Source organism: Alosa pseudoharengus, unplaced genomic scaffold, assembly GCF_046254945.1.
Source record: "Alosa pseudoharengus isolate Yale_2024_CS ecotype anadromous, Long Island Sound unplaced genomic scaffold, YU_APseudo_1.1 YU_APseudo_1.1_scf_21, whole genome shotgun sequence".
In the NCBI taxonomy this organism is placed as follows: Eukaryota; Metazoa; Chordata; class Actinopteri; order Clupeiformes; family Clupeidae; genus Alosa; species Alosa pseudoharengus.
Genome location: NW_027468674.1, coordinates 29,927,757 through 29,944,767, shown reverse-complemented (window position 1 = coordinate 29,944,767; position 17,011 = coordinate 29,927,757). Strand labels below are relative to the sequence as shown.

At 43.4% G+C, this 17,011-nt stretch overlaps 1 protein-coding gene across 1 annotated transcript in view; it reads right to left on the bottom strand.

Moving 5' to 3' along the window:
• The window catches only part of wdr90 (WD repeat domain 90), a 53,121-nt gene that overhangs the window by 1,983 nt on the left and 34,127 nt on the right, over positions 1 to 17,011 (bottom strand). The window contains 20 exon segments of the mRNA XM_076298546.1: positions 319 to 403; positions 566 to 685; positions 2,828 to 2,971; positions 3,147 to 3,277; positions 4,573 to 4,741; positions 4,862 to 4,984; positions 5,218 to 5,386; positions 6,370 to 6,490; positions 11,843 to 12,011; positions 12,173 to 12,363; positions 12,825 to 12,981; positions 13,161 to 13,282; positions 13,517 to 13,619; positions 13,719 to 13,972; positions 14,274 to 14,393; positions 14,485 to 14,519; positions 14,604 to 14,731; positions 14,943 to 15,071; positions 15,473 to 15,634; positions 16,125 to 16,255. Coding sequence (XP_076154661.1) covers positions 319 to 403; positions 566 to 685; positions 2,828 to 2,971; positions 3,147 to 3,277; positions 4,573 to 4,741; positions 4,862 to 4,984; positions 5,218 to 5,386; positions 6,370 to 6,490; positions 11,843 to 12,011; positions 12,173 to 12,363; positions 12,825 to 12,981; positions 13,161 to 13,282; positions 13,517 to 13,619; positions 13,719 to 13,972; positions 14,274 to 14,393; positions 14,485 to 14,519; positions 14,604 to 14,731; positions 14,943 to 15,071; positions 15,473 to 15,634; positions 16,125 to 16,255 — 2,763 coding nt within the window.

Here is a 17,011-nt window from a genome sequence, read left to right as displayed (position 1 = left end):
GAATTCAACACCCTTTGGGTCTAGTTCTCCTAGAATTAAACAAACATGCTCTCACACAAAAGTTTTGCATGCTCACACAAAAAACGTTTTGCATGAGCACCTGAAACGCTCATGTGTACATGTAACACTTTCATGTGCGCACATTTCTTTGCTTATTTTATATATATATATATATATATATATATATATATATATATATACACATATACACACACACACACACACACATACATACATACATACTGTATATATATATATATATTTATGTTTTATATGTTTATATTTGCAATGCATGCATGCAACAGAGTGTGTACTCACGCTTTGAGCCAACAGCAAGTAGTCGTTCCTTAGAGCAGAGACTTAAGGAAAGTGCCCAATCTGACAAAGAAATGGTTCTCAGGACCTGCAAAGAGGAGAGAGAGCGAGAGAGAAAGACACAGAGAGAGAGGGTGGTTTGATTTCAATCAGTATAACTCTACCAAAGGCTACAATATTCCCTGTGTTTAATAAATACCAGTTGTGTGCCATATTGATATTAGTTACGGAATTCTAGAGTAACTCGGACCTGTTTTTTGTTCAGGCAGTAGAAGGTGAGCTCTTTTGTCACTCCATAGCCAGTGTAAACTAGGACCCCTCGCTCACAAGGACTGAAGGCAGCCAGGCTTGGTGGCAAGACATCCCCATACTGATTGGATAAAACACAGCATGACCTTACAATAATGGCAATCATGATTGGCACAGTAAATGTGACACAAAGCGCTTTCAGACATACGTGTAAGACCGGAGGTTCTGCCGATGTTAAACGGTGGGGCCGTATATCTGAACGACATAACCGGTCATATGGAAGTCCGAATTCACCCGGTGTTTATACTACCCCCGACCTAGTATTTCCTCCGGACATTATGTAAATGTGCTGTGTCTGAAAGAGGCGTAGAACATGCGGTTAAAATTCACACCTAGTGAGAGGGCGTGTTGGTGACGTTTCTTTCGTGCGTCCATGTGGTTAAATCTGACTTAAATGCCAGTGTTATGATGGAGTGGCATAGTGCTGTCCAGAAAATCTCCAACATGGAAAGATGCAGACATCACGGAGCTACTGTCCATGAGGGCATACAACATTTTGATAAAACACATGAAGGGAATGGCACGTTGTAGCCTACAACTGCATGGCAAGGCCAAACGAATTCAAAAGACTGAATCATAAGCAGAAGGCGCTGAAAAGGCAGTAGCCTACAGCGACGTCGTTGACGACAATAACAGGAGTATTTAATAAATTGTTAGCCAACACGGTTTTCTGTTCATTGATAGCCTTAGGCAGAATTAGGCTACAGCAAAGAATACAGGATTTTTTTCTCTCCCGGCAGTAAAGACAGTAGATTCGTGTTTAAAATTAAATGAAAACTAAAGGTAGGCTATAGGCTAATTATGCATATGACCCAGAGGAGGCTGGTGATCTGTCAAGAATGATGAAGATCGTAAGATACAGATGGTTTTATTGTTGCTGTCATTATTACCACAAACACGAATTGACAACGAAACCATGGCGATCGTGGGTTATATCTTGCCTGCTTATTAGGCCATGCACAGCCCTGTCAGAACTCCGTGTAGCATGCATAGCCTACTGGCAGTTTTCATAGACCATCACCAACTAGTTCGCACTTTGGATATATCGTTGGATTGTGAAAAGCCCAATTTCGAATAACTACAGTACAACAGATGAGGTAGGATGCATCTTTTGCAATTAGAATTTCGTATTGGACCTGTTGCCTATCAGTAGACATGTCATCTCGAGTTCCACGACAGCTTAGCTAGTGCCACCGAAATATGACACTGAAATCCTTTCACTATTGGAGTCGCTCAGATAGAAACAGCTGTAACGTGGTTAGGACACTTTTGCTGTGGAGTGGAGACGTCATAAGTTAGGTGTGGTTTTGACAATCAGAAAAGCAATATACTGAAATAGTTTAATGATGTAAAGTCAAGTGCTGGTCTGGTGTGTGTGCACGCAGTTTTTATTGATGAGTCGGAGTGGCAAGGGCATTATAAAACTTCTCGCTCTTAGGCCTACTCATTATGCTGTCTAAATTCAAATGATATCATGCTAGGGGAGAAATCATTGGACATCCATTATTTTGTTATTCAGCACCCATGGTCAAAAATATGTTCCCGCGCGCCTGCATGGGGATAGTATGCTTTTGGAAAAAAATAAATCATGAAAAAACTTCACTGTTATGTAGTATTTTGTTTGTTGCTTAAAAACGTTGTATGATGGCCTTGAAGTCTTGAGTTAGCCTACTGAATTGGCTGGTAGCCTACCATAAAGTGTGTGCATGCTCTCTCTCTCCAACGCAAACCAGATTCTGGCACATAACGTTGAAAACAGATAAATGTGTTCACTCGAAGCACACATACAAATACTGTATGTGCGCACTTACGTGACTATCCTACTTCAAGTATTAGCCTACGCACAATAGATTTATCTTATTTAGCCTATAATGCATAGGCTACACTTTGTAAACAAAAAGCAGCTGTGACAGGCAGCGGCGCATATATTCTGCGTCATATATCTCGCATCTTGTGAACTCTAAGCCCCCACCCCTCACTCGACAACCACACGGAGATTCTGTAATGTGCGTGTATGTCGTTCACACATACGTCCGTATAAGGTCAGTATTAGGTCCGCAGGTTGGCATCATATCTGAATCATCCGAAGGGTAGGACCTCCGTTTGACAAACCTCCGCATGTACTCCGGAGGTTATATCTGAAAGCGCTTACAGTAACAGCAATCAGGATGCTGGAAGGCTGGAGATGGAGGAGTTAGTTTACCTCGGGGGCAGCAGGGGCGGGAAAACTCAGCCAATCAAGAAGCTCACATTTGTCCTTCTTCCAATCAGCTGCCCAGACACTGACACGCCTATCAGCACTGACTGCTAACCACAGCTCATCGCCCTGAAGCCCAAACTCTTTATACTGGAAACAAATGAAGAATTATTCACACACACACACACACACACACACACAGAGCATACTTGCACAATGATTAACAAATCATGCCATAAAAAAAAGAAAACTATTGAAAATGAATGTTGAGAATGTACACCTACAAACTACAACACAATGGGCATTAACACTCACACACACCAACCTGTTTTTTGACACTTTGCATGGCGGTAATGGGAGCCCCTTTGTGATCACTAATGATGCGTAGTGTTGCCCCAGTAACCGGACTGATGACGGCAATCACACCGTCTCGTCCTGCCGACAACAGCACCAGACCTGAAAACACAACCAAAGATCACACACACAATCCTTGTTCCTCTAGACCAGCGGTTGTCAAACTGGGGTACGCGTACCCCCAGGGGTACGTGGACTGATTTCAGGGGGTACGCGAAAAAAGATCTAAGTCATAGCCTATGCCTTTTCAAACATTTTCTCTATCCCACGTTGGTAACTTAACTTCCGCATTTGCACTGCACATTAAAAACTTATTTTCTACGCATTAACAAAATATTCGAGAGTGGAGACAGAGAGGGTAAAGCAGCGTTTCTCAAACTGTGGGTCGCAACCCACTACTGGGTCGCGGAGACATGCCAGGTGGGGCGCGAACTGACGTGAAAAACAGGAGTTTTATTTATTTATTTTTTCATCTGTAGCCTAGGCCCAGGTTGCACCCGATGCGCAATGGACGCACTGTGTTATTCATAGGGAAGCGCTCGTGTCAAGGCAGCTTAGTTAGTGCCGACCTGAATGAGATTTTGAACGAGGTTGTGAGAATGGCGAATTTCATCAAGACCCGGCCCTTAAAAGCGTGTCTATTCTCCGCACTTTGAGAGGAGATGGGAGCTGACCAAAAGGCTGTACTGTTTCACAGCGAGGCAAGGTGGCTTTCCCGAGGTAAAGTGCTGTCGCGTGTTTGAGCTCCGAGTCGCCTCTTCTTGGAGGAAGAGCGCATGTTTGAATCTGCAAGCACGTTCACTAATGAACATTTCTTGACGAAGCTGGCCTATCTTAGCTATATTTTTGGAAAGCTCAATGAGTTAAATCTCCAGTTACAAGGCAAAGACAAGCACCAGATAAGATCACTGCATTCAACAAGACGATTGTGTGTGAGATTAGGTGCAGATCTATTTAAAATCATTATATTCAGCACATTTGTAGGCCCATCATATGTTGACTATTGATGAGATTTGTATCATATGTTTATGATCCTATTCACTATTCTCGACAAAATTGATAAAAATAAATATTAATAAAACAATTAAAAAAAAAACTTGTTAACAATTGGTGGTGTTGGGGGTACTCCGGAAGATCATAATGTCTCAGGGGGTACATGCCTGTTAAAAGTTTGGGAACCACTGCTCTAGACCTACGCTCATTCAGGCACAAACACACACCAGCACTCACATACTGAAATGACCCAAAAGTATAACTAAGTTAAGGAGAGTCTCTTACAGACCTGAAGACACACACACACACATCACTTTATTTTCATCATTCCCTCTCTACTTTCCCTCCCTTCATCTCTGCCCATTCCTCGTGTGTGTGTGTGTGTGTGTGTGTGTGTGTCTCACCGTGGCAGGAGTACTGCAGCGCGGACACCACGGTGGCATGGGGCTGCAGCTTCAGCTCCATCTCAGACGAGTTCAGGTTGAACACTCGCACCGTCCCGTCGCTGTAACCCCCCGACACACATACTGCCGTCACCGAGCTCCCAGGGTTCCAGCACACACATTCACAGCTCTGACACACACACACACACACACAATACTCTGATAAAGATATCGGAAAGAGAGGCAGGTGCACGGAATGGTACAAGCAAATGGACTGTCTGATGGACAAGCTTTGAGGGCTCTGACTTACCTGATTGAGCACCTGGAACTGGACCAACAGTTCGTTACTAGGCGATGTCCAGACTCTCAAACTTCCATCCTGTCCGCAGGTAGCAAAGCGGCTCTCGTCTAGACTGAATACTACACCATTCACCTGTGTATAAACACACACACACACACACACACACACACACACACTCTTAATTCAAGTGCATGTAGTCCATATGAATGGTTTGCAGTTATACCAACCGTTCTAACTTGTCATATCCAATCATAGACACCCTGAGATACATTACCCTTGACACAGTGTGTGTGTGTGTGAGTGTGAGTGTAAATGTGAATCTATCATCACCATCACGGTGATCATCTAAACGGGAAAACACCCACCTTGCTTTTGTGTCCGTTGATGAGCCGTATGCTGGTGTTCTCTGTCCAGTTGATGTACCACAGGGTGCCCGTCGTGGTGCCCACGATGCCCATGTCCATGACGTCATCAAAGGTGGCACTGACCACGGCCCCGTCAAGCTGCATCTCTTGCTCCAGCAGCACAGCAGGGCTGTTGGGTGACCGTGAGTGACCGTTAACTAAGGGCTCTACCATATAACAGTCTACACTAAACAAAAGGCTCATACAGGTATTTTAGAGTCCTTTCATGTCTATGCAAGCCACGAGGACTATGCAATGGAAGTAGTGAATGCCAAACAATGTACTGGGTCATGGGACGGACAGATAAATACGCTCATTTATTCCAACAAGCTGCCGAGGCTGTATCTGCATTCTGCAGTTGCCATCAATCTCCATTTGCTGATAAGGCTTGTGAAAATAACATCCAACTGCAACTCCATTAGTCAGTAGGTGGAGGTGAGACCTGATGCATATCATCTCTTAGACAAAGGAGGGTTCTCCGCGCTTCTGTCGTTTGACGAAAATCCGGTTCAACCAGGCCAGGACAGATATTTTGGAGAGAAGGAGAGACGCCGGTGCAGCTCAGATGTCTTCTTAATTTTCAATTTATTTAGTAAAAGGTGCAGAACATAAGACTAATGTTTCAATGTAAGTCAGAAGTATGTTCTGCACCTTTTACTAAATAAATTGAAAATTAAGAAGACATCTGATCTGCACCGGCGTCTCTCCTTCTCTCCAGCATATCATCTCTTTTCACACCAGCACAGAGCATAGAGTGGGTCACATGAGTGAATGCTTTTCAAGACTGGCGCTTTGTGCAGAAGATCTGTACACGATCAAAGCTATTTTTTATTTTTCATTATTACATTTTTAATCAGCTTCTAAATAACTCTCTGGTACTTGTCAAAAAAAGCAATTAGGCATTCATTGAAAATCAGTCTATTTAATTAATTAATAAAGGCTCTTCCTTTCATTTTATTTAAATTACCCTACTTCATCAGAAAGAGAAAGAAAACCAAGCATGCATTTTGTCACAGACTGTCGCAACATTCTTTAACTGTTAGCAGTTTGTAATGTGAACAGGCTCCAGACGTTATGTGTGTGTTGTCTGGTTGTGTGTGTATGTGTGTGTACCTGTCCTGAGATCGCTCCGCATTCTGGGGTCTTAGTGCTTGAACAGCAGCAACTGACCACAGCCTCAAACGCCTGCTGTTGCTTCCACACACCAGCCTATTGCCACAGCACAGCAACACCCCTACAGAAAGACACAGACAAAACACACACACGATTTTATAATTTGTGTAACACGTCATTTTTCTTTTCCTACACATGCATACACACTTTGCATGTGCTTGTAACTGAAGTGTGTTAGAACCCATACCCAGAGAGAGAGAGAGAGAGAAAGCGCGCGAGAGAGAGAGAGAGAGAGAGAGAGAGAGAGAGAGAGAGAGAGAGAGAGTGTGAGTGAGTGAGTGCGTGTGTACCTTAGCAAACTGTGCAAAACAACTAGTAATGTTATTTCCAATAGGGGCAAGGGTGACCCATTGTATAAAAATAGACCTTTAAAAAGACCACACATTCAGCACTACAGGTATTACAGACGATTTGCCATTCACTGAAGGGCTTACAGTTTCATTCAATCCAATAATTGCGATGGCATGCTATTGCTATTGTTCATATCAACATCAGCAGAAGCCATGAAATTGTAATACAATAATTTAAAAAGTTATTTTGTGTGAAGTTTCTTTTCTCATTTTTTAGAAAAGAAACTGAACCATTTTGGATGAAAAGGTCAGAAGGGACTTGAAAGTTGGATTTCACAACAGCCAGATTGGGAAACGTCTGCAACACTTGCATCGCAACGGGCAGTAACTTTAAAACTAGAATTGCGGTTCCGAGGAACTGCAAGAGTGATTTTGATCAGGGGCATGGAACTCGGCCTCATCCAAGGATTCCAACGGTACCTCATTTATGAAAATCGGACATACGGGTCAAAAGTTACATGCACACACCTTCATATACACAGACAGCCCAGCCCAGCCCATTAGAGCTCTGCCAGATGGCTCAGAACTCTGCCAGGTGCAAGCTTAAACAATTAGAGCTGTGATGTCACAATCGAAATTAGAATCCTTGAACATTCCGCCATTCATTTCAATGGGCCCAAAAAACACGAAAGTAACACGCGCACTACACCGGTTCGGGCCTGAATTTTTGGAGTTTGAACCGCGTCGATAGCTCAAACGGTCTAGGAGCAGTAGGAGATCCAGTGAGCTGGATCAAACCCACTAATAATTGGTTCAGCCTTACTAATCATATTAGAGATTGGTTTAGATTAGAGATTCCTAATGTTACTTCCTACATCACCTAAACTTTACAAACTGTCAATAAACAGCATCAACAGTTAGTGAGTCTACCTTTGCTGTAAATAAATTTCTGCATTTTCTGACATTTGCAGGTGTTGCTGCTTCTGTTTATCACAATAAGTTTCGTCGTTTAGTCTTCCCCTCTCGTCACTGATTGGCCTGACATTTTTCTTGTCTGAGGGAAACGGTTATGAACTATGGTGTTCCAGACCAACGTCAAGGATTCGTGCTTGGTAGAACGAGTCCTGCTGAGTCGAATCCTTCACGAGGAAAGTCTTCTTCTTAGCATACGGAAAACACAATGGAGCAGAGTAGCGAGTGTGAAGGAAGCTGCAGGTGCATTATTAAAATCATGTGTGCGCACAGGATTGTGGGTATTCCAAGCACGCAGAGGATACACCGAACGTGTAACGTGGCAAGTTTCTAGGTTGATTTGACAATGGACTATACTCTCATTCCGGCGTAATAATCTGCTGCAGCTCAAATTTGTTACTGGAAGTTGCTGGAAGTTACAGCCTACGGGGACTATTTTCAGGTGCTGCGTGATATCATTGTGCTGCTGTGCCCATGGTACATTCGCAACGTTCCTTGATTATTACGCCGGAATGAGAGTATAGTTGTAAAAAGGTCTATAGGAACTCAAAGGGACAGACTTGCAACTGAAGTCCAACATGTACAGTTGTGCTGAAACATTACGAGTGCAAACAGCAACCCAAAAGGAAAAGCTCACAACTGAATACCAATGTACAATGTTGTTAAATGTTTCATTTGCTGATATTTTAAATGACTCATTCTCATACAGAAAGAGTAAAATGAAGCCTTTGTGAAGAGGCACCCAAACATGAGAACGAACAGCAGAGGATGAAGAATGAGGGTGAAGAGACGCATTGTGGAAGAATAGCAAGAGCAAGATGAAACCTATACATATAGCAAGCACATAGCAGCTATAATACAGTACTTATATACTGTAATTTCCCTACTATTAACCATGGTTTATACATTGATTTTGCAAAAGTTCTTCAGCTATGAGGTTAATACATGGGAGCAGGAATGCATTTCTTTTCTTCATTCTTCTGAATGATTAAAGCATGATCTGATTCTGATTCATTAGGCTATTAGGCACTAAGGTTAATACATGGTTTTGTTCTTTTAATTTGTGTAAAACACTATCCTGCGGTTTATACACAATATGACTAATGACTAACACAGGAAATGACTGTACTAAGTACATCATCAAAGTTTGTTGCTAATCCCTTAGGGCATGACACAGCCTCCTGAGCTATACGGAAGTGAGGTCTAGAGTCCACTCAGTATGCATGACTACACTAAATGGGATAGGCTATATTTACAATTATTGATCACCGTTTAAGTTATAATTCTGCTGAACGATAAATACGAACAACAAACCAAAGGGAAAGCCTAAATTGGATAATTCAGCTGAATGTTTTTAAAGTGGGAAACAATCAATTCATGTGCAACAGAATTGATGACTACTCCTAACCTATACAATTTAATCTGTAAACGATAAATAAAAGTTCAACCAAAGGCCATTTCTGTAGCATTACCAACAGCAACCAATACACATAAATTAGTATATGGCCAATATTCATTGACTTTAGCCATACAAAAACAAAGCCCAAAATGTACTGTATTTTCTGGACTATAAGTCACACTTTTTTTCATAGTTTGGCTGGCCCTGCGACTTACAGGTGCGACTTATATATAAAATCGAACATGTTTTTGAATAATTCCGAAATGAAAGAGCTGCGAGATGGCGCTCTATGCTTGTGATAACCAGAGCTGTTATACAACTGTGCAGGCCTACCCCTCAAAAATTAACTTAAAGACAACTGGACTGGAAAGACTGGATACAACCAAAATGCCCCCCCAAAAGAAAGTCATACTATGCTGTAGGTATTACAAACTGTAGGTAGTAAAATATGCAGCCGAAAATGGTAATAGAGCAGCAGAAAGAAAGTTTGGAGTGAGTGAAAAAAAGGCGAAAAGCAGAGGTTACTCTTAATGCAATGAAGAAAACAAAGAAAGCTAATCGCGGACTGAAAGCAAGATGGCCAGAGCTGGAGGAACGAGTCCACAGAGGGGTGCTTGAACAACGTGCTGCCGGGAGAGGCTTGTCAACGGTGCAGTTACATCTCCACACCCTGGTAGTTGCAAAGGAGATGAATATAAACGACTGTGCAGGCGGGCCATCTTGGTGTTAACGCTTCATGCAACACAACCGCCTCTCATCAGAGCACTGACAACAGTGTGTCAGAAACTGCCAGCAGACTTTCAAGCCAAGGTTGACAATTTCCGTGAGTTCGTTGAAAAGCAGGTAACTGAACACAACGTGTCACCGGACCATATTATCAACATGGACGTGGTCCCCCTCACGTTTGACATCCCCAGTGTCGCAGAGAAAGGGCAGAAAAGTGTGAATATAGTGACAACTGGTCATGAGAAATCACACTTCACAGTGGTGTTGGCATGTTGTGGAGATGGATTGAAAAGTGGAAACGGCTTGCCTCAGCTTTGCCATTCATCCTTCGTGCGCGTCCTTTTAAAACCGCATCTTTTTCTCTCGTAAGCATTTAATCTGCTGCCGGCTTGTGACGCCACATCGCCCAAAATGTTTGATTGCACTGCATACTACACATTTTTAGCTAAATTTTCGTGTACCACATCTTCATTCAGTGAATCTTTTGTAAATTGCTTTACAATAACCTTCGGGCCTTCCTCTTGGCTGCCTTTGCTATCCCTGCCATTCACTCCTTCTCTTCATTAACATTAATCTTTTTGGCCTCTATGTGTCCAGTTACATAGCTTTTGTATGTTCTTGGTCTTGGATTTTGTGAAATACATTTCTAAATAAATGCGACTTATAGTCCGGCGCAACTTATATGGTTTTTTTCCTCTTCATGAGGCATTTTTTGACTGATGCGATTTATACTCCGGAGCGACTTATAGTCTGTAAAATACGGTAACATTCATCTAATGTCCACTCCAAAAAACACCATGCAATGTCATGCACAAAAAAACCTGAGAAACCCTCAAATGGGTTCACTGCTTGAGGCTAAGGAGAAACAAAAATGCTATAAGTCAGGGGAAATTGAAAATCTATCTGATAATGCAATCATGACACTGACAGGTCACTTACAGAAACACAGACACACACAACACACTAACACAGATGCAAAGATGTTTAAAACACCACCACACACTAACACTAACAAATGCAAACAGATGAGACACATACACCAGTGTTTCCTCTACGTTTATTTGAGCATGGCGGCCCGCCACGGTTTAATTAATACCCCCACGGTATCAGAATCAGGGCAGACGCACAATAGTTGCAGTAGCTTTTTAAATAATCCTGCCGACGTATCCTCCCCTGCTGGCTGCCGCTCACATTGCAATTTAACAATTAGTAGCCTAAAACTAGTCAGAGGTTATTATGGCCCGTCCAGTTTCACTTCACATATTATATACTGTATTGATGTAGCTTATTTAAAACATTTACTTTCTTCTCAGTGTTTCCTCTTCATTTAGCGGTGCCACTGCTTCAGAATTAGGGGAGACGCAAAATATTGTCCAGAAGCATAGTAGGCTAAATGCCCTCTGCTGGCTGCTGAAAATTGCAGTTTAACAATAAACAGCAATTCGGCCCCAGCTGTGGCGCAACTGGCTGGGGCACCTGCACCGTACGCCGGCGACCCGGGTTCGATTCCCGCCCCGTGGTCCTTTCCGGATCCCACCCCTGCTCTCTCTCCCATTCGCTTCCTGTCACTCTCCACTGTCACTATCATCAAAGGCATAAAAAGGCCAAAAAAATATACAAAAAAAAAAAACAAACAAAAAAAAAACAATAAACAGCAATTCTAATCCGAGGTACCTGTCTAATTTTATTCCATAAATATATTGTTTTTTATAGATGTTAGTGGCATCAAGATTAGTGGCTATCAAGAGCTTCCATGTGCTACGCATGTTTGTCAGCATCGCAAAAACTAACATTTTCGCACAACTTGATGGAAAGGTGTAGCACAGGCTAAGGAAAACCCATTCATTTCTGAAGCTGATCATATTGAAAGTATTTACTATTTCCCATATCGTAGCCTATTAGCTCGCTCGCAACAACAGCAAAAATTAAACTGGAGAGTGGATGTCTCCCTGAAGCTGCCACTGTTAAAAAAAAATCTAGCGGAAACACTGCATACACACATACACACACACACACACACACTGACCGATCTCTCCCTCGTCTGCCTCCCAGCTCATGAAGCAGCGGTGTGTGTTGCAGTCCCACACACACACCTGCCCGCCACTGGTGCCTGTAAAGAGCAGGCCGTTGGCGTTGAAGCACAGAGATGTCAACTCCGCGTCACCAACATCGTCAGGCACACACACACTCTGCACCTGCGGGCGACAGTGTGTGAGTTCACATCCTCAAGGGTGTTTTTAGTGCAATGCTGCAACAGGATTTGTGATGTGGGATTGGGGAATTAGTCTGGAAGTCTGAAGAAGCATTTGCTAAAAGCTATAATTGCTTATATGGTTATATGTTTTTTTTTTTTTACCTGGAGTTCTGTCTGCATGCCCTGTGTGCGTATGGTGCAGAAGAGAGTTCCGGACTCTCCGACGCAAGCGAGTAGGCCGTCGGTGGTGGGGCTGAAGCGGGCCTCGTGTAGAGCCCACGGTGCGGTCACATGACACAGCAGCTCAAAGCAGCTCCCACTCCACAGCGCCACCTCCTGCTCACTGAAGTCACCTGCAGCCAAAACAGAATATGACCTCTTTAATGAAGCATGTGTGCTTCCAGAGACACCTCGGAACTCGTTTATGTCAGAAAATTGCCTCTTGTAGAGGGAGCTCCGACTTGGGGAAAAAATGGTCCATCAAATTAGGTGTCATTTTGATGGATTTAATATGATCAATATGGCAACGGACATGCCTAACAGACAGTGTGGCCATATCGAAGATGAAAAGATGACAGTTCTGAGTCGCTATGAAAGAAGCAATACTTTAAAGAGGAGCAAAAAAACATGAAATTCTTTTGCATGATGACAGCATCTAAAACAGACAAGGATATGACATCAGACTAGGATAAGAGCCCAGCAATGAACTGTGACTGAGCAATGCGCATTTTAGGGACAAATCATGACCATCATCATCATGCAATACATCGGAAACCCAATGGGGGATTAATAAAATGTGACATCACACACTGACCCACTGACAGGAAGTAGCGGTCATCCCTGGAGAAGGCCATACTCTGCACTGCGCCCTTATGAAAGGACATGCTGGTTCTACTGGAACCATCTGCAACATTCCATATGCAGATGAGGCTCTTCGATGAGGCACCACTCCCAGAAGCTGACGCCACTAACTATTCAACCAATCACAACAAAGAACATCGATAGGCACTGTTATCCCAACAAGCATCATACAAATCTGTGCTTTTTCAATGTAGCAGTCCTACAAATGTAATCATTTCCCAAAAACATAATTACAATCGACATCCTTTTCTATTTCCTGTCTGCTGTAGGTGTGACGTCAGTGCTGTACCTGTGCATCATGGGAAATGGTGAGGGTGGAGATCTCCTCTGTGTGTCCGAGCCAGTGCCTCTGAGAGCCTGTATGCAGGTTCTCCACCACACACACACAGCCGCAGGTGTACACAAACAGACCTACGACACACACACACACACAAAATCCGTGGGTGTAGACAAACAGACCTACAACGCAGCAGCAAGTGTATGGTGTATGATACACATACACACATACAGAGTGAGAATCAACTAACACACAACAACAAATTGCCCCATAAGAAATAAACATACACGGGCACTCAGACCTTTCCCCTCTTCAAATCACACACACACACACGTGTCCATAAGTGCAGACACGCACACACTGCTCACCTGTGTCAGGGTTCCACACCATATTGCCACGCCCATTGCCATTATAGCCAATCACAGCTTTCAGTCTCAGTCCCTCCTCTCCAGGGGGAGGGGCAACAGTACTCTGCAGTAAAAACACAGAATCCTGGGAAATGTCTAAAACTGGTCCAAAGATGGAGAGACAGAAGAGGTGAAAGAATACAAATGGATGGAGGGATAGTACCTGCTCTGGGGTGGAGGTGTTGTAACGTGGTGTGAAGTGTTTGTAGCAGTCCGGACGCTGCGCCTTTGAGGAGGTCCCATGGTCATTTTCTCTCAGCTGATTGGCTGGCTCCTCTGGAGAGGCTCTGCTCGCTGACCTATCAGTGACCCGGAGGAAGGAGGCGTGTTTGGGAGTGGGGCTGGGAGCAGGTGAAGGGGAAGGGCTACGTCGTAAGGCATCGTGAGTGTCCTCACTTAGGGAGAGGTCCTCGAGCGCTATGAACAAACCCACACCAACAGGCACACAAAAACACAGTACATTATGATCCTTGTATTAATTGTGCAGGACACACAAACAACCAGAGTCTTATCTGAACACAATAGATACTAAAATAAATGACCATTTTCATTCACTTGCTCTATACACACTCTCTGTAGGTAGGAATGTGAATATATGAATATGAGTCTTCATCTATATGGCTAGCACAATGCAAGGTAACAACCAAGACATTTCAGACCTTAGAAAGAAATGTTTTTTTTTTTTTAATGACAGGCAACTTTCCCAGAGGACACTAACCATCATGAGCTGGCCTCTCAATAGAGCTCCGGTCCAATGAGGGAAGGGGAGCTGGGCCTCGAGGCATCCCAGCGGACAGCAGCATTCCATTGGTCAACGCCCCGGAGTCACCTGATGGGCCTGCACCAATTAAAAAGAAACCTTCATTAGAGGAATTCTAATGTTATATATTAACTGTTAAGGCTGACAAGTATTCTATGGCTAAGTATACCTGGTTTAGGTGGAGACACCAAGATGGCTGGGGACCTATGGATAACAGACATATTAGGCATCTTCTCAAGGGTGGATTGTAGTCTCCATATGAGTTGAGTGTGCGTGTTGGACTCTTACCGTAGCATCGCTTCTTGAGGGTGGGCCAGGAAGTCCCAGAAGAAGAGTGCGTCGCCCACAGAGACCACACCCATCTGATCAGGTGTGAAGCTCACCTGTTTGATGGGCTCGGAGTGCCCAATAAACACCTGCCACACACACACACACACATGAAGAAACATTCACACCCACTCATATCATTCAGTGTCTGGGTCTGTGTATGTATGTGTGTGTGTGTGTGTGTGTGTGTGCGTGGATAAATTGTGTGTGTGCGCGTACGTCGAGGATGTGGATGTGTTATGCTGACATGTCATCTGAGAGATGTCCAGACTGTGTGTGTGTGTGTTGTGTGAGGTGTACCTGAGAGTTGACGTCCAGGCTCATGTTGTAGTCCCAGACCTTTAGTGTGTTACACCCAGCGGTCAAGAGGAAACGGCTATCCTCACTGACAGCTAATGACCAGCAGCACTTCTTTTGAACATCACACACCTTAAGAGGACAAGACACACACACACACACACACACACACACACACACACACACACACACACACAAATCTGGTGAACAAGAGGAGGCTTTAAAAAAATGCTATTTATGAAATGCTATTTGCTATGTACAGCATGGTTGGCCTGCCATAAACTAGATAATTGCCGGCAACACACAACTGGTGCATGTTTAAAAGCCACATAGGCCTGGAATAACAGAACAAATCCTCTTTCTCACAGAAACAAACAAACACAAACACACACACACACACACACACACACACACATACATACGCATACTGTACATACAGATAGATATAATTTCAGCATAAATTTGCATAGGTCACTTTAATTACAATGTGATCTCTCTCTCTCTCTCTCTCTCTCTCTCTCTCACACACACACCTCTTTTAGCAGCTTGCCGGTGTGTGAGTGTAGGTAAAGGATCTTGTTTGCGGAGGTGGAGATGAGCAGGTGTCCCGGTGTGTGAGGAGAAAAGCAGACTTTAAGAGCACAGTCCAGTCTGGGGCTGTCCAAGTCCAGGATGCTGACATCCACACGCAGGATCTGACACACACACACACACGGAAACATAAATGTCCACACACATGAGAAACAAACATATAAGAGACATACAATCCAATAGAACATACAATAGAAACAAACATCCACACACACACACACACGGAAACACAAATGTCCACACACACACACACACACACAGAAACACAAATGTCCACACACACACACACACACACAGAAACACAAATGTCCACACACACACACACACGGAAACACAAATGTCCACACACACACACACACACACAGAAACACAAATGTCCACACACACACGGAAACACAAATGTCCACACACACACACACACGGAAACACAAATGTCCACACACACACACACACACACACACACACACGGAAACACAAATGTCCACACACACACACACACGGAAACACAAATGTCTACATACTGTACACACACACACACAGAAACACAAATGGGAATGGGTATTGTATTTAAATAAAACACTCGTATAGACACACCTCATCAAGTGAGCGGGCATCCATGATGGTTACTGTGTGCTCCGTGGGGCCAATGAATGCCAGCCTGGAGCTGTCGCCGCTGACAACCAATGCATCAGGGGCGCGTTCTGAGCCACATGCCAACACATTACCTAGCCACAAACCAACATACAGATTTAAATGTATACATACAAATGCAATATAGGTTAAAAATACTTCCCCAACCAATAATTCCACAAGCAACCCAAACATTCCATTTCATGAAACACATAAATGATCAAAAATATTTCCCCAGTTATATTTTTTATTTTTTCCTCAATTTTACATAAATTCATGTAGAAACCAGATGTGTCTATTTATTCTACCAATATTGTGTTCCACTTCCAGTCAATTGTCTAAATGCCAATTAATTCCCACACATTCCCATATTGCTCAGTGCTTTCCCATGCCTTCTCCCAGCATTCCCACCCACCCACAGGGCTCCAGACTAACTTGTTGCATTGGTTGCACTGGTGCGCCTAAATTTTTTATTTAGGTGCACCAGCACAAAATTTAGGTGCACCCAAATTTTTCATCGCGGCACCTTTAACGTCACAATTTAAGGTCCCCTTTTTATTGCTCTCCATATACATTCCGTGTCTGAGCTGTTGTCAGAGCATGGACCAAGAATGACAGTATTGATTTGATTTGGGGCCTCCACCACCTTGACGACATCAGTAATATTGAATACTGTGATCATTCACATCAGTGTCAATGTTATTACAGTGGTGGTGTGTAGGTCTAATTGAGTGCCTGTCACTTTAAGAGGAACGTCAAAGTAGCTTTCATTCTCATGGTTTTAGGCTAGATGAAAATAGTCGCGCATCATCCAAGGATATATGGATGCAATTCATTATGTGTTCTATGTC